The sequence below is a fragment of the Salmo trutta genome, chromosome 3 (assembly GCF_901001165.1).
Source record: "Salmo trutta chromosome 3, fSalTru1.1, whole genome shotgun sequence".
Classification (NCBI taxonomy): Eukaryota; Metazoa; Chordata; class Actinopteri; order Salmoniformes; family Salmonidae; genus Salmo; species Salmo trutta.
Window position 1 is genome coordinate 52,133,425 of NC_042959.1, and position 22,111 is coordinate 52,155,535.

Here is a 22,111-nt window from a genome sequence, read left to right on the forward strand (position 1 = left end):
TTTGAACATCCAGATATTTGAACATTTTGTGAAATATTACACTGTTTAATGCATTCGTGTCTGTGGTTTGCAAATGTAACCAACCCCCACTCCTCCAACCTTTACAGGTGAACCGTTCAAAAAGACATACTTGCATAATTGAAGAAGCAGAAGGTGGTTGATCTTGCGTCAGGAAAAGTGTCTTGTCATCACCTGAAAGTTTAAGTTTGACACTAAAAGCTACGTTTGTGTAGTTACACACAATTGACCAGGTTAAGCAGCCTTCTTCAACTTTTCTGAAGAGCAAAATGAGATATTCAAGATGACGTCTTCTTTGTATCGAACTTCGAGTGAAAACTCTTGAGTGGGAAAACAGTGCAAGTTGGTGACACACCCGAACATAGAATAGGCTACAATATTACTGGATAAAAGTGCCAGTCTGATAAGAAAATAAGTATTTTATCATGATTGGTTTTCATTCGCATCAATCACAGTCATTCAAATTCACATTCAAGACAACCTGGTTGTCAGGGAGACAACTTGTAGAGCACCAGATAAGAGAGCATGACAATGTAGTCAGGGTCTTGGGACGGATTGGGCTCCTGTCCACTGTAAAGGCCAAAGTAGAGCAGAGTATCGGCTTCAATCCCACTCATGTCCAGCTGAGAAAGACAACAAGAAATAACAATTCAAGGCCTCAGGAGAAACACTATAGTAATCAAACAAACATAAACAACAGCCCCGATACTGTAATATCCATGGATTACAAATTAAGCCTGTGGTAATTAAATGAAGTGGCCATGAAAATGATGTGTGTGTCTATCAAATGAATAAAATATAACTGAAGCCTTGGAAAGAAAGGGTCATGTGTGCCTTTCCAAGGACTCATGAGTGATCAAGTGCTGTACTCATCTAATAGGCTAATTTCATGAAGGGCACTCCACTGCAAACTAAGGGACAAATGCCTACTGTAGCAAACATTTTGAAATTGAATGCTTAACCTTTCCGTCAAAAACCCTGCAGTATGCGGGATAGAAGATTAGCAAAATTGTTGTCTTGAAACTCTTTTAATGTCAGAAATAACTAAAACACAAAAAAGGCATGCAAATTTACAAAGGCTATGTGTTATGGTCTTGTTTACATGGTGAAATAATGCCTATTTAGTATGCATTTGAAGGTGGCAACATTGTGCTCTGAAACTGGAAAATAGAAATCTGTTACGTCATCATTTCATAGTTCAATATCAATCCAGTATGAGGCGAGGATGAAAGAACCATAGAAATTGAATGATTAAATTAGATAGAGCTAATGATAAATTATATTTCTATGGAAAGGACGTATAAAGCCATTTTTCGTTTAGTAGCAATTGTCACGTTCGAGTGATGCGCACGCATCCCCACACCAAAAAGCTATGTAGCAGGATATCCGACGCTAAAGTCAGGACCCTGACAAACTTAACAGTGACTAAGTGATGACCATGAAAACATGCAAGACTGATGGCTATAGCCATGTTCAACAAGTGCATTATTCTTCTGGCTTTAACTAGCTCTAATGGTGATTTAATCTGTGATGTTGCAGACGATAACCATCTGATTACGTGTTTGTTAACTTGCATGAGCTGCATTCGAAGTTGCATGCGATCGTATCCACTGCTAGCTAAACAAAGAGGTTTCTGATGACGAACCGCAAGGGCAACTTTTCATGACGAGGTCTGGTGACAGTTCTATACCTGTGTGGTGATGTCAATCCTCCAGGGGTTGACCTGTAGCCCATCATACCAGCCCCCACGGCCGTACAGCCAGGTGCCATGCTCGTTGGGCACTGCCCCCTCTCACACCCGCATGGCACATCCCAGGGCTGAACCTGGAGAATAACACAACCCCGGGAAACAGTCAGGACAATGGGATCGTTAAAGAATGCTGCATTAAAAACATGGTAAATGCAGTATAATGCAGTGATGTGGTTGTATCTACATTCATTTGGAACAGAATGCATGGCCCACACCTGACTCACTCAAACAAGAATAGAACAGGGACACAAGCAGGAAAACGCCCGAGGACAGGGCTCAGCAACAGGAAGCATGCAGGCCAAATTATCAGTAAACATTTATTTTTTGTACATGTTATAATTTTTGTGTTTGGGCAAAAAAATACACATTTCCAGGAATTTAGCTAAATCCTTTAATTTAGGAAATCTGTTGCCAAGTATTCCTACGAATACATGAAGAGACCTATGTGACCGTGTCTCAATGTAATCAAGGTATGAAATGATTATGCTATTGGGAAATACAATATCTATTTGGGCATACTTACGGTGTAAAAACAATAATGTTCCACCCCCCAGTCCATCCAATTAGAAAAAAGAATCGTCCCGCGGTTCATTTTAATTGCCCCCAGAGGAATACAACCTCATCATGCTAATGTAACTATGGCCCAGACTATGGGAAGATTATATGAATCTGCATGACTAAATTTGACCGTTAGTCATTTCCCACCTGCCGAGTCAAAAATACGAGCGTGATTGAATGCTCCGTTGACGAGGAAGTGGTGTGATGTCACGCAGAACTCGCCGCAGCTGTTCTCGTTGTTCCGGTGGTCTGGGATTACAGCATACAACTCCACCTAAAACACAATATGGTACATACAATGACTGATTACAATAATAACTTGATTTGTAAAGCAGTTTCTACCCACATTATGGCCAAAGCACTAACTAAAACAAAGGCATATTAAAAAATGTAAGAACATGCAGTATATGACAATTACCCTTTATTATGAGTGAATGTAAACAGAACAAATATCAATTCTGCATCATACCTTTTTTGTTGAGGCTGGGACAGTGAATTTGATTGGTTGGGATCTCTTGTTGTATTCCTTGTCAAAGGTGCCTCCACTGTACAATGACATCAGCTTAAAGGGGTACAGTTTGTATGAGTGATTGTCTATAACAAGAGGAAAATCTAGTTCTAACATCTGTTTGAAGAGTACATCTTGTTACTTATTACCATATAAGAAATACGGTATGATACTGTAATGATACTGTCTTTAGACGGTATTGCATTGGTGTAGTGAGAAAAGGCTGATACTGGAGTACTTTTTCTCCATGACTAATCTGTCGTGACCGAGACTCATAGGGGGGTTGTCCTTTGCCAGGACAACTTTCCAGCAACTATTTGCAAACATCCTGTTATTTTCTATAACACTTTGCTTAGGATGGAAGTACACATCTTTTTCTACCCATGATGAAAGAGGGAGGAAATGGTCTAAATTGCTCAAGAAGAGTGATTTCTGTCCATTGCTTTGTCACTAGTAGAACTGTACACAACAGGATGGCATACCCACATACTGGAAACCTATTTAATGTTGGGGTTTTTAAAGTGAAAGAGTCAGTCCTATTGCCTAACCATCACTTAGCATTTTCTATACAGTAAAAAAATATACATGTGTTTTAGAGAAGAATTCTGATACACAATGATCAGTAAAATACTAATTAAAAAGTGTAGAGTATGAATGTCTTATGACAGTGTTATGCAGATGTTATTATTTTTATTTAACTAGGCAAGTCAGTTAAGAACAAATTCTTATTTACAATGACGGCCTACCCCTGCCAAACCCGGATGACTCTGGGCCAATTGTGCGCCGCCCTACGGGACTCCCAATCGCGGCCGGTCGTGATACAGCCTGCAATCGAACCAGGGTCTGTCGTGACACCTCTAGCACTGAGATGCAGTGCCTTAGAACGCTGCGCCACTCGGGAGCCCTAACACCTGTGACCCTGTTATGTAGGCATTATAACTTACTTGAGTGACTTGTGCGGCTGAATCTGACTCAGAGACACCACCATGGCCCAAGACACAGTCTTCATGGTGAAGGTACATCTCCCATTGTTCAACAGAGGCACCAGAGGAGAAACATCAGTGAGCCAGCGCCCAATGCCTCTGGGGGAGGAACATTAACACCACAGATGTCTCAAGTTGAGGGAGCGTGCAATTGGCATGCTGACTGCATGAATAAACACCAGAGCTGTTGCCAGAGAATTTAATGTTAATTTCTTTACCATAAGCCACCTCCAACGTCATTTTAGAGAATTTGGCAGTACGTCCAGTACGTTACAACCGCAGACCATGAGTAACCACGCCAGCCAAGGACCTCAACATCCGGCTTCTTCACCTGTGGGATCGTCTGAGACCAGCTGATGAAACTGCAGAGTTTTTCTGTCCGTAATAAAGCCCATTTGTGGGGAAAAACTCAGTCTGATTGACTGGGCCTGGCTCCCAAGTGGGTGGGCCTATACCCTCCCAGGCCCACCCATGGCTGCGCCCCTGTCCAGTCATATGAAATCCATAGATTAGGGCCTAATGACTTTATTTCAATTGACTGATTTCCATATATGAATTGTAACTCAGTTGAAATTGTTGATTTTTTTTTTGTTCAGTATATATTTCCACACTATGAAGTTGAAGTAATACTGTAAAACTGTGAAGATTATTATAATACCCTTTTAGTGTAAGAGCTGTTTGAAAAGACTGCCTGGAATTTCTGCTTGTTTTGCACGGGTGTTTTGGCCTGCCTGGCGACATCACCAGGTGGTATAAGTCAGTAGACCAATAACAAAAAGAGTTTCGAACCTCTGCCAATAAGTGCTAGTTTTCAGGTTACATATCCCTCCCATTAGGCCCCTCAGACCACTCCCAGACAGTCCCAGCAAAATTCTTCTTTGAGAAATTGCTCCTTAATAAGAAGCTATTTAGTTTTATTTTTTACCCTTTTAATTGAAAACAATCACAGTAAGGTACTTACTTCATTGTTAACTAGAATTTTTATTTAACTAGGCAAGTCAGTTAAGAACAAATTCTTATTTTCAATGACGGTGGGTTAACTGCCTTGTTCAGTGGCAGAACGACAGATTTGTACCATGTCAGCTCAGGGATTCGAACTTGCAACCTTTCAGTTACTAGTCCAACGCTTTAAACCACTAGGCTACGCTGCCACCCCAAATGATTTGATATGGTGATAAAAAAGATCAATGGAAGTCAATGGAAATGGAACAGCTTTGCCCTTCTTGAGTGATCTTAACGAATACCAAAATGCATTTTGGGGACTCATGTCAAATGGTATCAATGTCATGTGACAACAAATGCACAGACTGTACCTGCTGGAAGGCTGTTATACAGCGCCCCATCTCCATGTTGCAATGGGGACTGAAATCGTTACAGCACACAAACAGCTGCACAGTGTGATCCCAGTGGGAGTAATTCCTCTGGCTGGGACAGGACGGAAACGCGTCCAACTCCAGCATGTCAAATTCCAACATGTCTACCGACACAGTGAAATGGCAAAGTCAAAATTCCTTTGAAATATTATCAAATTCTAATTATATTCAAAGCTGATGCATTTATTGTCGACTTAGTGTATGGCACAACCATAAATGCCGAGTGTACAAAATATTAGGAACACGTTCCTAATATTGAGTTGCACCCCTTTGGGACAGCAGTGGGGTGCTTTGGCCCTCAGAACAGCCTCAATTTGTTGGGGCATGGACTACAAAGTGTCGGAAGCGTTCCACAGGGATGCTGGCCCATGTTGACTCCAATGCTTCCCATAGTTGTGTCAAGTTGGTTGGATGTCCTTTGGGTGGTGGACCATTTTGATAAACACGGGAAAATGTTGAGCGTGAAAAATCCAGTAGCATCGCAGTTCTTGACACACTCAAACCGGTGCGCCTGGCACCTACTACCATACCCTGTTCAAAAGCACTTCAATCTTTTGTCTTGCCCATTCACCGTCTAAATGGCACACATGCACAATCCATGTGTCAATTTTCTCAAGGCTTAAAAATCATTATTTAACCTGTCTCCCCCTTCATCTACACTGATTGTGGCTACTGCTCCACTCTGTCCTTGAATCTGGACCTCCTCAAACACAGGGACCACCCAGGCTAGTCTGAAGCCCCTCATAGAAATCAAACCTATGAAGGAGTGGTTATAGTTACCAAATAGCTGAACATCTTTCTCTTTCTTCGCATACTCCTGACATATGAATTCCTGATGTCTTCGGTAATAACTGGGGAATCCATAGTGTGCTTGCTGCTTACCACTGGGCCTGCCAGTTGATGAACTTGAAGGACGGTAGAGGAACCAGCCCATCTCAGACAGTGCCCCCTGCTGGTCAATGCCAATGAAGAAGTTTGGAGATGGGGTACTCTGAAAGGATACGGTCACCATGTGCCCATATCTACAAAACATAGAATATAAACATCCATATATTCACTTTATTTGGTCCAATATTCCTTCATGGTTGCGAATTTGACAATCAACAAGTGTAAAATAACATACACAGTACGTTCTATTGACCATTGCTCGCATATCTCATCAGGTCAGGAGTCGATAGATAATTTCCATGAGTAATCCATCTAAGACTACTGAGAGAACACTTCATCCTTAGAGGAAGCATGGCTTCCAGTGAGTTAAGTGAGGAAAGCAACTTGACCTAACACTGTATGAGTCATTCAGTCAGTGTTAGTTACCTACGAGCCTGGGCTACAGAGGGCTCCCGATGCACTATGGCAGCAGGTATGCCTAGTGGCGTTGAACGTTCGTCTCCCACACAGTTCATATCCAGGATCGGGTTTCCAGGACGTGCATGGACAAGGACACCTGTGGCGTTGGACTTGGTCATGTTCTTCACCTGGGGACGGAAACAAACAATGTCAATGTGTTCCTTCGTGTCGAGTTCAAGCACATGGAAAGTCTGTTTGTGAGTCTTTACACAACCTCTCAAATTCTATGGGAAACATTATGGACAACTGTATAACAACTGTTCTGTTAATCCTGGAAAATGGCAGCTAAATGTTTCCCCACAATCTCTCCACCTATCCCTCTCTCTGTCTCATAACCGACCTTGGTGAAAAAGGAGCCCAGGCAACAGCACCTGCAGCGGAGGGGACAGGCTCACACCCATCGCCTGCATCAATCAACTGGTGTTTCATCTGGCTCCAGGAACCCATCAGCCAATCATATCGCACATCAAGTCTCTTGACAATCACCGGCATATTTCACCCTGTTTGTAATTAACCTTTCAATAAATACATCACTTCCAGAAGATGAACAAAGAAAAGAATAAATACATGGCCCATCTGTCATTAAATAACTCTGATGACACCTTGAGAACTCTGAACTATCCAGGATAGAATAATAATAGTCAAAAATGAAAGTTAAATGGACCACAGACAGTTTTCTAAATCAATATGTACACAGCAGTATATTGGGTCATTGCTATGTAAATGCAGAATATGTATTTAAAAAAAGAAATGTGACAGCATTGAGCCGGGAGTTGACAGACGATATAAGGACGAGTACTTCTTTGTTAATTCCAAGGGATTTATGCAGTGGGCGCGTGCACTTGTACGGCGCCTCATAAATGCTAAAAAGTCTTACAGACGCAAGGATTATTACTGTATGTGTGCTTATGCTTATGCTTGGTTCAAGGATTTCACTGTACACATACACGCACGCATACTCGTCTATTTCTCTCGCTCACACACACCTGCTTTCTCGCTCATTCTGACACATCACACTCTTTTTATTGAGTCCTACTCCCTACTTGTTGTTTAACGTTTCTTGTGTTTCTTTTATACTATATAAAGCGGCTTGTGTCATTAAAAAGCGTTATAAATAGGCTGCCATGTATTAAATATGACGTTTTGACGTCACTTGTATATGTCGTACTTCTGGATGGAATTGATTGATTGCGAGTCCAGCACAGTGCCAAAAGTAGGCTAGCCTTGTTCCAGACATTTAGATTTTAGACCTCTGTTGAACAGAAGCAAGTGGTTTTCCCCTTCAGAAATTGAAACACAAAGACAGACTTACTGATTCATAATGCGACCTAATTATGTTACAACAAAACGGCTTGACATTGACATCCACTTCAGCTCTGCATAAAAACACCGGCGCGCACAGATGCGCCGATTGTAATGTCGCGCCAATGGATAGACGCACTTCTCTCTGTTTAAATTTGCTCCGTGTGATATTGCAGGAGGCTGCATCTTTGAAACTCTTGATATTATAGGAATTCAGTATTTATTCAGGCCATTGGTCTGATTTTATCAGTACAGTTACTCTCATCAAATAAAATAAACGCACGAAGAGGAACAACTTTACGCACAGCACACCTGCTACCACAATGAAGATAATTCTACTCATTATGGTATTTTCCCTCGTTTTGGCAACTGTCCTTAGCCAAAATAAATATTTGGATGACAGTTGGAGAGAAGACAATGAAACGGTAGGACACTTCTCTCAAATTGGAAAAAAAATATGTTTCAGCACTGTCCGTATATTTGTAAATGTGGACTGTTTAGGAAGCAGCCACGGGCATCATAATAACCATCTCATGATTAGCCTAGGCTACTATCAAATGAATAAGCCAAATTGTGTTTTTTATTTATTCAGAGGAAATGGCAACTATCTGAGCAATATAAAGAAATCTTGAAAAGAATGACTCGAAAACCTGAGTCACGCCAATTCTTTGGGGAAAAGAGGCTCTGGTAGGCTAACTACGTCCTAGTAATAATTCAATATTTTATATAATATTCTATTTCTATAAAAGCTCATCTGCATTTCTGCTTTTTCCCTTCCACTCTTTGCAGCAAAATCCCAGGTAAGCGTTGCATGCATTAGACACTGTTGGTAATTTTTTATTTTACCTTTATTTAACTAGGCAAGTCAGTTAATAACAAATTCTTATTTTCAATGACGGCGTTCAGGGGGCAGAACGAGAGATTTGTACCTTGTCAGCTCGGGGATTTGAACTTGCAACCTTTCGGTTACTAGCCCAACGCTCTAACCACTAGCCTACCCTGCCGCCATGACCATTTCAATTCAATTTTACTGAGGCTACTATTATGAAGATATTAATAAGGCACAGAGATCTTATTAAATATGTAATTCTATGATAGAAGGTATGAAAACCACCAAGGAGGCTCTGCTGTGTAACGTCAAAATGGGATCACTGTGGGAGATTTCCTTATTTCATTCTGAAATAGCCCTACTCTCACCTCTTTTCCAGGGCAACAATTTGAGTCTTGCTGGACTGATGGGTAAAAGGAGCTCAGAAGAACAAGGTAAAATACCAGCATTTAGTGTATCTATGACTCAATCTGAGTGATTGTTTTTTCCCCTCTTAGGACATACCGTTGATTACCGTTTTTCCTGCAGGTTCCTTCTAATGGATCTCCAAAGCAACTACATACAACTTTACATCAAAAGAATCAAGTGTGTACCAGGATGCACTGAACATGTGTTTGCATTATTGTTTCAGTCAAGCATGATGTCCAATGTTTTGAAAACATTTTGAGTCAGCAAATGAACACTACTAGCAAAAATTGCTTTAGAAAATTAAGGAATATGCATATTACTGTGGTGTGAAATGTCAAAACTATTCAGGCAAATAACCTGTTAGTGCTCTGAAAAAAAATCATATTGTGCATGTAATGTGGCAGAATACTTACATCAAAAGTGAAACCACTAAACTGAGAAAACGCTGAAAAGGAAACCCATGTTGCCCTCTGGAGATATGGTGTAGACAAAGCAGATTAATACTAAACGACAGAGCAAAATAAATAACACATTTAAACTGTTTACATTTCAGTAGGCCTACATAATAGGTATTCTGAACGTAGTAATGCAGTATCAACATGCATCTCTTAGCAGCATTCATTGCATTGCAAGTCTATCACATGTTTATTAAGTGACTTTGTACAATACTAATAAAAAATACAGATGGAGTACATAGCCAAAGCAAAATACGGTATTGACTTTCCTTTCCCACTTAATCTGATGACATGTGGAGTTACAGAAATATTCCTTTCATTTATTTTTTTGCTCTTTGTACGACTACTGAATGTATTTTAAACAGTCAATCCTCTTCGGAAACGGGTCAAATCTTCATAAGAATTCTTACATACAAAAAAAAAAAAAGGACTTTAGCTGGCTCGGTGTATATATAAAAATAAACTAACTGAAATTTAACATTTATGAAGTTAATGGTGGTCCAAGGCTAGTGAAATTTGCTAAAAACAGAAGAAAGCGTTACATTTTGGAAAAAGCTTCAGCCATAAAAAAAAAAGCCCAAGGTGCATTTTAGCCTCTTTTAGATTTCCCATTCCTCCTATTGAGAGACCGAGACAGTTGTTTCCTGCTAGGCTACATTGCATGGGGAGCTGTTCAGTATGAGGTTTATCTGTTACACTTTACTAAACAAAAAGGATTTTGGAAATGCCATTTCCTTTTCCACATCATGGAAGATCTTTTGTGCATGTAAACGAATAAAACCACTGAAACATGATTGTTGCTCTGCATAAAACTGTAGACATCAGTTGTTAAATAGACATTGCAACCTTGGGCAGTATTCAGTTATATATGGTTTTGGCCTGTCTAAGACGGTAAGTTTGGTTAAGGTAAACACATTCCTTGGAGAAGTCCACAGGCAGCTCTCTTCCGGTCATTGTGACAGTACATGCAGACCCAGCTGGGCTGTACAAGAGCTTTGGTGTTGGTTTGGTGCCACACACGGATGTCCGAGCTGGCAACAAGTACAACTTGGTGTTTCTGCAGACTATCTAAAATATCTTCCCCTTCTTTTTGTTCTTTTCCAGAGTCCTGTAGAGGAGATCATGTTGCAGTGAATATAGTATATAAGGCAATATAATGATGCAGTGGTTGAGATATGCTTATACAACAGTGACGTCTAGTGGGACACGCTGGTATTACGTCCTGCACAGACAGTTGTTTTTGTGTCCAGTTGAGCTTTTATCTCTATCCAACAGACAACAATAAATAGAGCTACTTTTGTAACAACCAAAGTCACCACTACAGTTCAGGTGTGTGACAGACAGTGTTACCTGGAGGCATCCAGTCTCTGTTGCTCCAGGCGCTGATTGGCCTCCCAGTTGGCCCGGTCATCCTCAAACTGGCGTCTCTTCTCCTCCAGCTCCTTGTGCTGGGCCTCCAGATTCTTCTTCATCTGCTCATGACGCCTCGACAGCTGCAGAAGAAGAGACATTTTGAAAACAATTGAAAAGACATGCTCACAACTGTGACTCACTGAATAACTGACAATTGTTGCTAAGAGGACTATCCTGGTTAAATAAGTGTGCATTTGGAAATGTAACACTTCAGAGAGGGGCAGTGAAGTTCACACACGAGAACTAGTCAAACATCCGCTCACACACCCCACTCACTGTCTCACTAAGACTTTCAGTGCATCAACACCCACCAAAAAGTGAGCGTTTATGCATCAGGAAGTAAGAAGTCAAACCATACGGTAGGGGTCAGTAGTTTAGTAAGGCAACGTGACTGATGTTACCTCAGCCTCGGAATCTTTCAGCTTCTGGATCTTCTCCTTGACCTTCATCTCAAACACCTGTTCCATTTCCATCTCCATCTTCTTCATCTTGGCCACGTGCTCCCGCCGCTCCTCCTCCATCTGAGCCAGGGGGCTCCTGCAGGGTCACACACGTATGCACGCAAACAGTCAGACCAGTCCTACAGTGCACCGACCCCCTCCATCACCAACACAGTGGAACAATCCGAACAGTAATGCCACCCCCATTTCCTTACAGGGAATTGGTACATACAAGGATCTATGCATGAAAGGAATGGTAGGACCCAACAATGTGGTGACTGAAGTGTGGAAAAGCAGAGGGAAGAAGAAACCCAATTTGCTCTGGAGCAGGGGACTCAAATACCAGCACCAAGCAATCACGGAGTTGAGTTAGCTAAGCTGTTAGCAGAGGCTAGTGAGTAACTGTAGTGAAAAAGTGGTGCTTTGGGATGTTAGCTTAGCTAAATGTTAGTAAACTCAATTGAAAGTGAGAAGAAGCCACCAGTCCAACTACGCTAATTACATTTGAAGTATTTGCAATGCAATATGCATATTTATCAATTCCCAGTTGACTTCTCAATGTTGGCATCTACAGGGTTCCTTGAGACATTGTCTGACATAAGGGGGAGGAAAGGAGAGAAGAACAACACCTTGAACTGGGAGAAAGAGAACCCAGACAGAGGAACACGAGGAAAGGGAGGGAGGAAAATGGTATATTAAAAAAAAAAAAATGATCTAAGGAAACATAAATTGACCACTTACATGCCTTCACCTGTGTCATGTCTAAAAAAACAGAAACACACACTTAGCATGCTGTGATGAAATCATGCACTACGACAACGGAGATACTCAAACGGACTGACCGCACTAACAAAAACATACACTAAGAACGAAACATCTACTTTCTCGCGGTAAACAAGGAAAAGTTCACAAAGAAACAAAACCACTTTTCAAGAGGCATGAAACGGTGTGTAGTAGTAGTAGTAGTGTGCAGTAGTAGCCTTACATTAGTAGCATGTGTTTGGTGCTTAGCTGTGCGTTAGGAACCGCAGTGTGTGAGGGTGTCTCTCAGTAAAAGGGCTACGATGCGGAGCGTGGTTGGTGTACATAACAGGGTCTTAGGTGTGAGAGCAGCAGTGTGGAATTTAAAGGGATAGTTATGGATTTTGGCAACCAAGCCCTTTTCTACTTCCCAAGAGTCAGATGAACTTGTGGATACCATTTTTATATCTCTGTGTCCAGTATGAAGGAAGTTCGAGATAGCATTGGCTCGCACCGCTAACTAGCGTTAGCACAATGACTGGAAGTCCATGGGCATCTGTAGATAGACTTCCAGTCATTGCGCTATGGGCAAGGCTAGTTAGCAATTGCGCTTACGCTAGTTAGCATTGTGCTAGATAGCAACTTCCTTTAAACTGCACGGAGAGAGACATAAAAATGGTATCCCCGAGTTCATCGGACTCTGGGGAAGTAGATAAAGGGCCTCATTACCAAAATCCATAAGTATCCCTTTAAGCTATAATACTTGCATTTGGAATGATGGACCTATATTGGGGGGAAAAAAACTCCAAAAGAACACTACGACAATAACATCCATTTATATACAGCCTAAATATCACATCAATATGATAAAACATTTCAAATGTCTCAGATGTCCAGTAGATTATCTGTCAGGTAAAATATGCCTTGAATCAAAAAGAGTTAGGCTGTGCCTTGTTAAATAAAGAACCACTGGTAGCTGTTGGACTCACTTCGTCGACTGTTGACCCTTGACCCTGTTGTTGTCCTGTCCGTTGTAGGTGACGGCCGCCAGCTTCCTGCTACGGTAGTTCTCATAGTGGACGTTATTGGTCACGTCCTTCAGGTCCTGCATGTGGGTTCTGTACGCAACAAAACAAGTCTTAGAAACCTATCAAGTTGAGGCTATGGTCAATGTGGTTGACAACATTACAAAAATTAAATAAATTGTAATTTCCCCATTTTCTATACATTTTTGTAACTTCATGTTTTGAGTCTGTACCTGATGAGCATGTCTCGTAGGATGGTGAAATCACAGTGGTCTCCGTTCTCAACTGCAAGGAAAGACAATCAATACATATTTAAACCTCTCTCCAAAAGGAGCCTCTTAACAGATGTTCCCTTTTCCCCCAACTTCATCTCCCATCATGCCTGGTACCTTCTGCCACTCCCCATGGGTACTGTCGTCCTCTGGTCCTCTTCCCGTTCACCTCAATGATGGTGTTACTGCCCACCACGGCCAGGGGCAGACGGTCCTGCAAGCAAAATAACACAATGGTGTGTGAGACGAGTGTGTGTGTGTGTGTGTGTATGCAACAGCCCCTCCAGAATTTTGTGAGAGACTAGTTGTGGGCCAAAAAATTTGGTTTTGCTGCAGCAATTCGGATGTTTTGCATGGCAATTTGCGATGATTTCCACCAATTTGGAAAAAAGTTTGACGTGCTGCTTGATTGAACCATTTTATGCAGTAAAAGTGCATTATTGGTTAAAATGTCCAGCACCCTTTTTTTGTGTGCAGTGATTGGAGAGCTATATGCGGTAATATTGCAATTATTTTACTGTTTTATGTGGTAATAGTGCGGTGATTGGTAATTTGCACAGCCTCGCATAATAAGCAGGGAATTGTTGATTTTGCAAAAACAATTGCGATCCCAATATCCAGGCGGGACTGATGTAGCTAAGTGCCTAACAGTTCAAATGGCTAAGTTCGTTGGTGCACGCATGGTGCTTACAACTACTCGCGGTACATTTGTGTCATACCTTGATCTTCTTCACCAGTTTGTTCTCTTCCTCATCATCCGTCTCTGGGAACTCGTAGATCTTGATTTTGTGTTCCAGGATTTCCCGCATGATCTGAGGGAAGGTTCAGTATGTTTTATGAACATACACAAGACGTGTGAGACTGTTCTTTATCATGTGGTATCAACTCCATTCAGACTGTACTGCCCAGGGGTAATTTAGAGGGCATCGTCAGAGTAGTATGTGGAATGGGAAACCGCCCAATCAGTCTATTTCTATCTGCAACAATCAGGTCTTGGTCTGTGTAAACCCTTGATGCCCAGCCCGCCCAGACAGAGCCCACTGACCTGCTTCTTGAACCGTTGGCACTCCTCTGGGGTGAGAGTGTCTGCTTTCGCGATCAGTGGGATGACGTTCACCTTCTCATGCAACCGTTTCATAAACTCAATATCCAGAGGCTTCAGTCTGGAGGGAGACGTGACAAAATGTACATTAATACCATAAATGGTGGGGTAGGGGTACTGATGAACAGATTCCTGACAGGTCCACTATTTTCATAGCAAACCACCAAGCTCACATTTCTTTCCTTACATCTATTAACTAATAAAACATTGTTTACAATGGAGTTCTAGTAGTGTAAACAAACAAGTCATTTATCAACATTGACAACACAAATAACTACTGTGTCCAGAACACTTTCCCGTGAGGAGTGTCACTGTGCAAGGCACTCGAGTGCGAGTCAGCTTATATCAGCTGGTGCTGTGAGGAGAGTGTGTGTGTGTGAGGGGTCAGTGTGTGAGAGGCCAGCATAAGCTGCTCATCCTAAGAGCCTGTCTCAACACTGACTGGGGGATTGTAAAAACAACGCCCCGTAGAACAGAAGATGAACAGTGAACGCATGCACACACCCCATTTACCCCACAGCCACGATACACACACAGCCTTCTCTGACAGATGGCCAATGCCCTTTAGCACTAACAGTCATATGAAACACAACTATGTATGTATACTGCAAAACAACCCTAAAGAGTGGAAAAAAAGCCTATAAGAGGCAGTAGCCAAAAAGTATTGGAATTTCTAATACGGGGTATTGTACTTTACACTTGTGAAATCTGAGTAAATTTCAAGACGCCCTCCCCCTTCATTCACAGTGTCCGACCTCTCTCCCTCCCTCCCACCCAGACTCACCCGTGTCCCGAGGGGGTGATGAAGTAGAGGCAGCACTGCACTCTGCTGTCGGGCATCAGTCGTCTGTTCACCCGCGACTCACAGTTGAGGTAATCCTCAAACTTGCTGTCTATGTGGTCGATGACCGGCTGCCAGCTGTGCGGTACACACAGCCACAGGGAGGAAACAAACCCACACACATTGAGCCAAAAATGGTCGCTACATCCTGGAAACCTGCTCGCAAGCTATGAGCTGAAATGGCTGACGTCAAATGGGTCAAGATCAATGCGTTTACTGGAGCCAAAATGGAGGAGTTGTCAAACTTTGCGTACCAGTTGCTATTGTCCACAGCGTCGCCGAATCCTGGGGTGTCGACTATTGTGAGCAGGAGCTGGACACCACCTTCCTTTACTAACACTTTGGATTGCTCCACCTGGGAAACAGAGAATTATATTAGCATTCAATAGTTGGCTTGTCTAAATGCATACTGTTACTGTTCATATTTGGTGTATGACAGTGAACAATACAACTTTCCTAAGAACCGTCGGAAGAATATCAAGCACCCACTACACTTCTGGTTGTTTAACTTTTGGACAAGAATGCAGGACCCAATGCCTTGAGCCAACACCTGTCTCCACAAGAGAGTGTTTGCAACAACACAGAAGAAATGAGCATACTGCCAATCCCAATGAAGGGAAAGAAGAGGACCAAAACAACCTCTCAGGAAGACAACATTGAGGCAGGTGGGTGACGCTAATTCTAGCTGCCTGTATCAACATGCAGTCTAACACCGTGCCATTACCCAACTATGCAGAGGAACCAGAAAAACAGACGAGCATCTGTGTGGAGATCACGTTGGGTTTTGGAGACCAAGTAGAGCAAGTTTCTGGACTAAATGACATCCAGGGCCTTCAGAACGTATTCACACCCCTTGCCATTTCCACATTTTGTTGTGTTACAGCCTGAATTTAAAATGAATTATATTGTGAGAAAAAAATTGGTCACAAGCCTACACACAATACCCCATAATTTCAAAGTGGAATAATGTTGTTCGAAATTCTTTACATTAAATAAATGAAAAGCTGAAACGTCTTGAATGGCGCAGTGAATTTCAAACAGATTCAACCACAAAGGCCAGGGATGTTTTCCAATGCCTCGCAAAGGGCACCTATTCATAGATGGGTAAAAAATAATAATAATAATTGAAAGCAGCCATTCAATAGCCCTTTGAGCACGGTGAAGTTATTAATTACACTTTGGATGTTGTATCATTACACCCAGTCACTAAAACGATACAGGCGTCCTTCCTAACTCAGTTGCCGGAGAGGTGACTTTATAACAGTTACAGCATTTAAATGGCTGTGATCGGAGATGGATCAACATAGTTACTCCCCAATACTGACCTAAATGACAGAGGAAGCCTGTACATAAACAAATATTCTAAAATATGCATCCTGTTTACAATAAGGTAGTAAAGTAATACTGCAAAAAATGTGAAGCAATTCACTTTTGTCCTGAATACAAAGTGTTATGTTTGGAGCAAATCCAATACAACACATTACTGAGTACCACTCTCCATATTTTCAAGCATAAAATGGTGTTATCATGTTATGGCTTTGCTTGTAATCGTTAAGGACTGGGGAGTTTCAGGATAGAAAAAAGAAACTGAATAAAGCGAAGCACAGGCAAAATCCTAAAGAGAAACCTGGTTCAGTCTGCTTTCCACCAGACACAGAGATGAATTCATCTTTCAGCAGGACAGTAACCTAAAACAAGGCCAAATCTACAGTGTAGTTGCTTACCAAGAAGATAGTGAATGTTCCTGAGTGTCCGAGTTACAAGTTTGACTTAAATCTATGGTAAGACCTGACAATGGTTGTCCAGCAATGATCAACAATCAATTTGACAGAGCTTTGAAAAGATTTAAATACTAAAAAGGCAAATGTTGCACAATCCAGGTGTGGAAATCTTTTAGAGACTTACCAAGAAAGACTCATAGCTGTACATTTCTGCCAAATGTGCTTCTACAAAGTATTGACAAAGACGTGTGAATATTTACGTAAATGTATTTCATTTTCAATACATTGGCAAAAATAAAATAAAAACAAGTCATTATGGGGTATTGTGTGTGGATGGGTGAGGAAATTCAGGCTGTAACACAAAAACGTGGAATAAGTCAAGGGGTATGAATACTTTAGTCTGCTCCGTATCGCAGAATGTGTTTTAAATGCCAAGGTATCAACAGTGAGGAAAACTAACATGGTCATCAGTGAAATAAGGATATTCAACAAGAGAATCCAGGACCCCTAAGCAGAAGTGTTGTAAACTACCTGTACAGTCTTTTTGACTCGGTGCGAAGGCCCAGGGTATTCTGACGAGTACAAGTCTGTTAGGAACAGAGAGTTGATCAACGTGGACTTGCCCAATCCTGATTCACCTAGAAGAAGAAAACAAAAACAGTTGCAATAAAACAATCTATTTTTAGCATGGCTCATATAGCATAATGACAGTGTTGCCACATTAGGATCATTGTCATTTCAAATGACTGAATCGATGCAATTCAAATCAACACATCGGCCTAGTGTGCACAGTATATATATATCAGCAAGAACAACATTCAAAGACATTATAAACAGCTAACCATACATGTTGAAATCAGGTACATCCCAGTGTGTGATAGCCATTCATGCAACTTTAAAGGCATCCCAGGGTACTGTAGAAGCATCTAATAAAGCCCAGCCAATAAATCCCATCAAAGGTCATGTCTTTGATTGAGGGCCATTGACATTTGTCCAAGACGACCATCCATCTAATGATTGTGTAAAGGGCTAGGACAACAGCTCCTGGTCTGAACGTGGCTAGAGAATGCCTCTTATCATGCCGGCTGTGTGGTCCCGTTTCTCTAGCGTGGCTAGCCATTGTGTGCCTGGTCTCCATGCTCCTGGGGAATGAAATCATTAGGGCAGTGGAAATGACCACTGGCACTGACCTCGATCGCCAACTAGCTGCTGTTTACAGGCCACAGTATTGAGAGTTGAGAGCTACCGTTTCTGTGTTGAGTGATTGCACTTGACAACGTGCATTTAAATGCCCATTTTCATACTCCTATGAATATGGATGGCTAGTTTATATCAACACATCAGTGTTTTCCATGTAACAGGACAGATTGGCGTGCTGCGCTCAACAAGGCATAGCGCGCTGTGCCAGTCACCGCTGATAACGCTAGCCCTTTCTCACACTACCAGTGACCTAAGCCAGCAGGGACATGTGGGCGCAAAGCTCCTCAGGACTGTGTAGAGGAGCTAGCTCTGCCTACTGCTGAGGCAGTGTATATGTAACAGCGTACGAGACAGTTTGCTAATTCAGCAATATCAATCAACCATTTTCTTTTTTTCTGTAGATTTTGTATTAAAATGTGATGATACAAAATGATACACTGTTACATACACACTGTTACATATACACTGCCTCAGCAGTAGGCAGAGCTAGCTCCTCTACACAGTCCTGAGGAGCTTTGCGCCCACATGTCCCTACTGGCTTAGGTCACTGGTAGTGTGAGAAAGGGCTAGCGTTATCAGCGGTGACTGGCACAGCGCACTATGCCTTGTTGAGCGCAGCACGGCAATCTGTCCTGTTACATGGAAAACACTGGTGTATTTATATAAACTAGCCTGCTTCACATATGCAAAGTATGCATCGTTTGTGATGCGTTTGCATTCACAGAAATAGGACTTTAAAAAACGTATTATTATTGCAACAATCAGGCTGGCAAAATCTTCAAGGCTTTTCTGGGCCCCAACAGCCAACTTGGGCACCATCCAACACACTGCCTTAAAGGACATTTTAAACAGCAGGGTAAATCATGGTGACTTGTTTAAGAGGAACCCCGTTGCATGCGAATGCCTGGCAAGGCAGACATGTTTAGATAGAATGACCAGTGTAGCCTGACTTCTTAAACTGATCAATGATAAAACCCATGACTGGCTCAGAAAGAGGCTGCTGTTCAGATGAAATGCGAGATGAACTATTCTTAGCAGTGAGGGAGAACTTCTGCTATGCCGACCACAGGAAATGGTTTGACCCAAAGAAACATTTTCCCTCCAAACAGTGACTGATTAGCAAATGAAGGTCCTGGCCGAGTTCAACGACCGCATCCAAGTACTTCAAAGGCACTCTCGTATTTTTGAGAATACTGCGCAGTTTTTAATAAATCCAATCAAAACAATGCTATTTTAAAAAAGGCAGGCAGATGTGGAAAAAAGTAAACGAGAGAGGTTATCTCCCCTCCCCCGACTGAGAGGTGGTTAAAACCACACACATACATGCACTTTGCTTGCACATAACTATTCCTTTCTCCAAATGTAAACTTACCATACAGAGCTTTAACTGGTCAACTGTAGTGTGAACTGAAATGACTGAAAACATGACTCGGTTGAACCATGACCTCAATATATGAATAGCATTTTCTTACCCACAACCATCAGGGTGAATTCAAAGCCTCTCTTCACCGACTTCCTGTACACTTGGTTGGGAAGGCTAGCAAAGCCCACATACCCCTCCAGATTTTTTTGTTGCTGGAAAGTAACATACGAGCACAATATCACCACCACAGCGTTTGCAATGTTATGTAACAGGCCAAGATTACTTCAAAAATTATGGGAAAGTAATTCTGATAAGAAGGCAAATAAACATTGGCCTAACTGACCAATCCATCCATACTTACAGCTGTTTTATGGAAATAATCATGCGATGTGGTCCAAAGTGAGGTAAGAGCCAGAGGAGAGAACACAGGCGACAACAATCAATATCAGTAATAATCCTAACAAAGAATTCTGTTTTCAGAATCAATTTCACAAACTGTAAAGCCTGGGGATAAATCATGTGTGCTTAGTCTAGCAAGCATAACATCACAGAGTTGGATAGTATGATACAATGTTATTGGCTTTGCCATGGGGTATAACGGAGCCCAATCTCTGTTGATGCCCTTAGCCTTGGACTGTTGTTCAAATGTTTTCAATTGAAAGCCTATGTCTGTGCGAAATTATCGTTCAAATTGTATGTCTTCTTTATGTCCATGCATGGTATGAGTGAGATCACTATCTGTACACCAGTGGATGCTGGTGGGAGGAGCTATAGGAGGACGGGCTCATTGTTATGGATAGAATAAAAGAAACGGCATCAAACCTGGCTTCCATGTGTTTGATACTGTTCCATATATTCCATTCCAGCTATCACAATGAGCCCGTCCTCCCACAAGCATCCACTGCTTTACACTGTTACACGGAAAATGTTTTTGGCAACTGATTCAAATCAAATCAAATTTATTTATATAGCCCTTCTTACATCAGCTGATATCTCAAAGTGCTGTACAGAAACCCAGCCTAAAACCCCAAACAGCAAGCAATGCAGGTGTAGAAGCACGGTGGCTAGGAAAAACTCCCTAGAAAGGCCAAAACCTAGGAAGAAACCTAGAGAGGAACCAGGCTATGAGGGGGGGCCAGTCCTCTTCTGGCTGTGCCGGTGGAGATTATAACAGCACATGGCCTAGATGTTCAAATTTTCATAAATGACCAGCATGGTCAAATAATAATAATCATAGTAGTTGTCGAGGGTGCAACAAGTGTAAGTGTCAGTTGGCTTTTTCATAGCCGATCTTTGAGAGTATCTCTACCGCTCCTGCTGTCTCTGGAGAGTTGAAAACAGCAGGTCTGGGACAGGTATTCAAATCTTTCTTCACGATTATGCTAGCTAGTGTGGTTTCCGTTTCAGTTAGCGTGTCAATTGAAGGAAGTGGTGAGAGGAGTACACCTTTTTGTCATACAGTCATGAGTGTATCTTCATCGCAATTTAATAGGCCTTCTTTAATAAAAAACCTGGCTCGCTTTGATTTGGTCCTACCCCCAAACCAATTTGAAAAGGCAGACACCCAAAGATACCCATCTTCAGACTTGACTTGTCCTTAGATCTATCCAAGGTCTGAGAATCTAACTGTGTTGGTTTGAGCGAGTGTTTATCCTCATCTGTCCCCTTCCCTCAGATTATCAGAACATACTGGTTTGCTGTTTTCTACACTATATGGTGTCACACACACTTCAATCTATTTTTCAGTGTAGCACTCATGGGAAAATCAAGTGTTTGAAGTAGCTGGAAGTAAATACATTGCTTGACATTATTGTTTTGCTAGCTAACCATTAACAATAAACAATGGCTTGCTCGGTGAATACTGGGACAATAATTTAATTTAAGGGTAAGGACATGGCGTTAGCATTTTCTGAATCGCAGGCTAGCAAACCAGCTGGCTAACGTTAAGTGGTGAACATGACGTTATCGCCACAATAAAAAAAAAAAGCTAGCTAGAGTTACCCCGATTGAGTTTACTTAACAAACACCAAATACATCAAATAAAACATTAGCGTTTGGAATGAACCACTAGGTAGGTAAAATTGGCGCAAGTAATCCGTGATGAGGGACAAAATAACTACACAGGAAATGCCTAAGCTAATGCTAACCAGCTAGCAACTCATCCAACAACTGGTGGGGGGACGACTGGGCGTTGGTTACTCAGACAACTAGAAAGCCACGAACAACCATTACTTTAAAATAGCCATTCTGATACAACAAGCTATAAATGTAATTTCCAAAGCAGTTTTCGGACATTTTTGATACAGTAAGTAGGCTCACCCATAATGTTGACGTTTGCTGCCGCTCAGAAACCGATCATTCACAACCCGACATTCCCCTTCTCACTAGCGCATACCTACGTACTATGGCCGACGTAATGTCACACCTGAACGACGGAGAGTACGCCAGATACAATGCGTACT

General features: G+C 41.8%; 1 protein-coding gene, 1 long non-coding RNA gene and 1 pseudogene across 3 annotated transcripts; 1 reads left to right on the top strand and 2 right to left on the bottom strand.

The window, feature by feature from the left end:
- LOC115165567 (uncharacterized) lies at positions 1-7,539 on the bottom strand (annotated as a pseudogene).
- Positions 7,540-7,715: 176 nt separating this feature from the next.
- On the top strand, positions 7,716-9,958 carry LOC115178060 (uncharacterized). Its single transcript, XR_003872543.1, has 5 exons — positions 7,716-8,264; positions 8,432-8,526; positions 8,629-8,639; positions 9,048-9,102; positions 9,197-9,958. It is a non-coding gene; the product is annotated as an uncharacterized LOC115178060 (long non-coding RNA).
- LOC115178049 (septin-7) lies at positions 9,703-22,102 on the bottom strand. 2 transcript variants are annotated; one of them, XM_029739073.1, is made up of 15 exons: positions 21,969-22,102; positions 20,011-20,012; positions 19,759-19,861; positions 17,618-17,724; positions 15,620-15,720; positions 15,309-15,443; positions 14,468-14,585; positions 14,142-14,234; positions 13,540-13,636; positions 13,384-13,435; positions 13,115-13,243; positions 12,126-12,146; positions 11,346-11,481; positions 10,882-11,024; positions 9,703-10,639 (listed from the first exon to the last, which is right to left on the bottom strand). In XM_029739073.1, exons 1-15 carry the CDS (start codon positions 21,970-21,972, stop codon positions 10,600-10,602), a joined length of 1,281 nt encoding a protein of 426 aa, XP_029594933.1. In that variant the 5' UTR covers positions 21,973-22,102; the 3' UTR covers positions 9,703-10,599. The 2 variants fall into 2 exon arrangements, with proteins under 2 accessions (XP_029594933.1, XP_029594941.1); XM_029739081.1 differs by lacking the exon at positions 12,126-12,146.
- Positions 22,103-22,111: the final 9 nt, after the last annotated feature.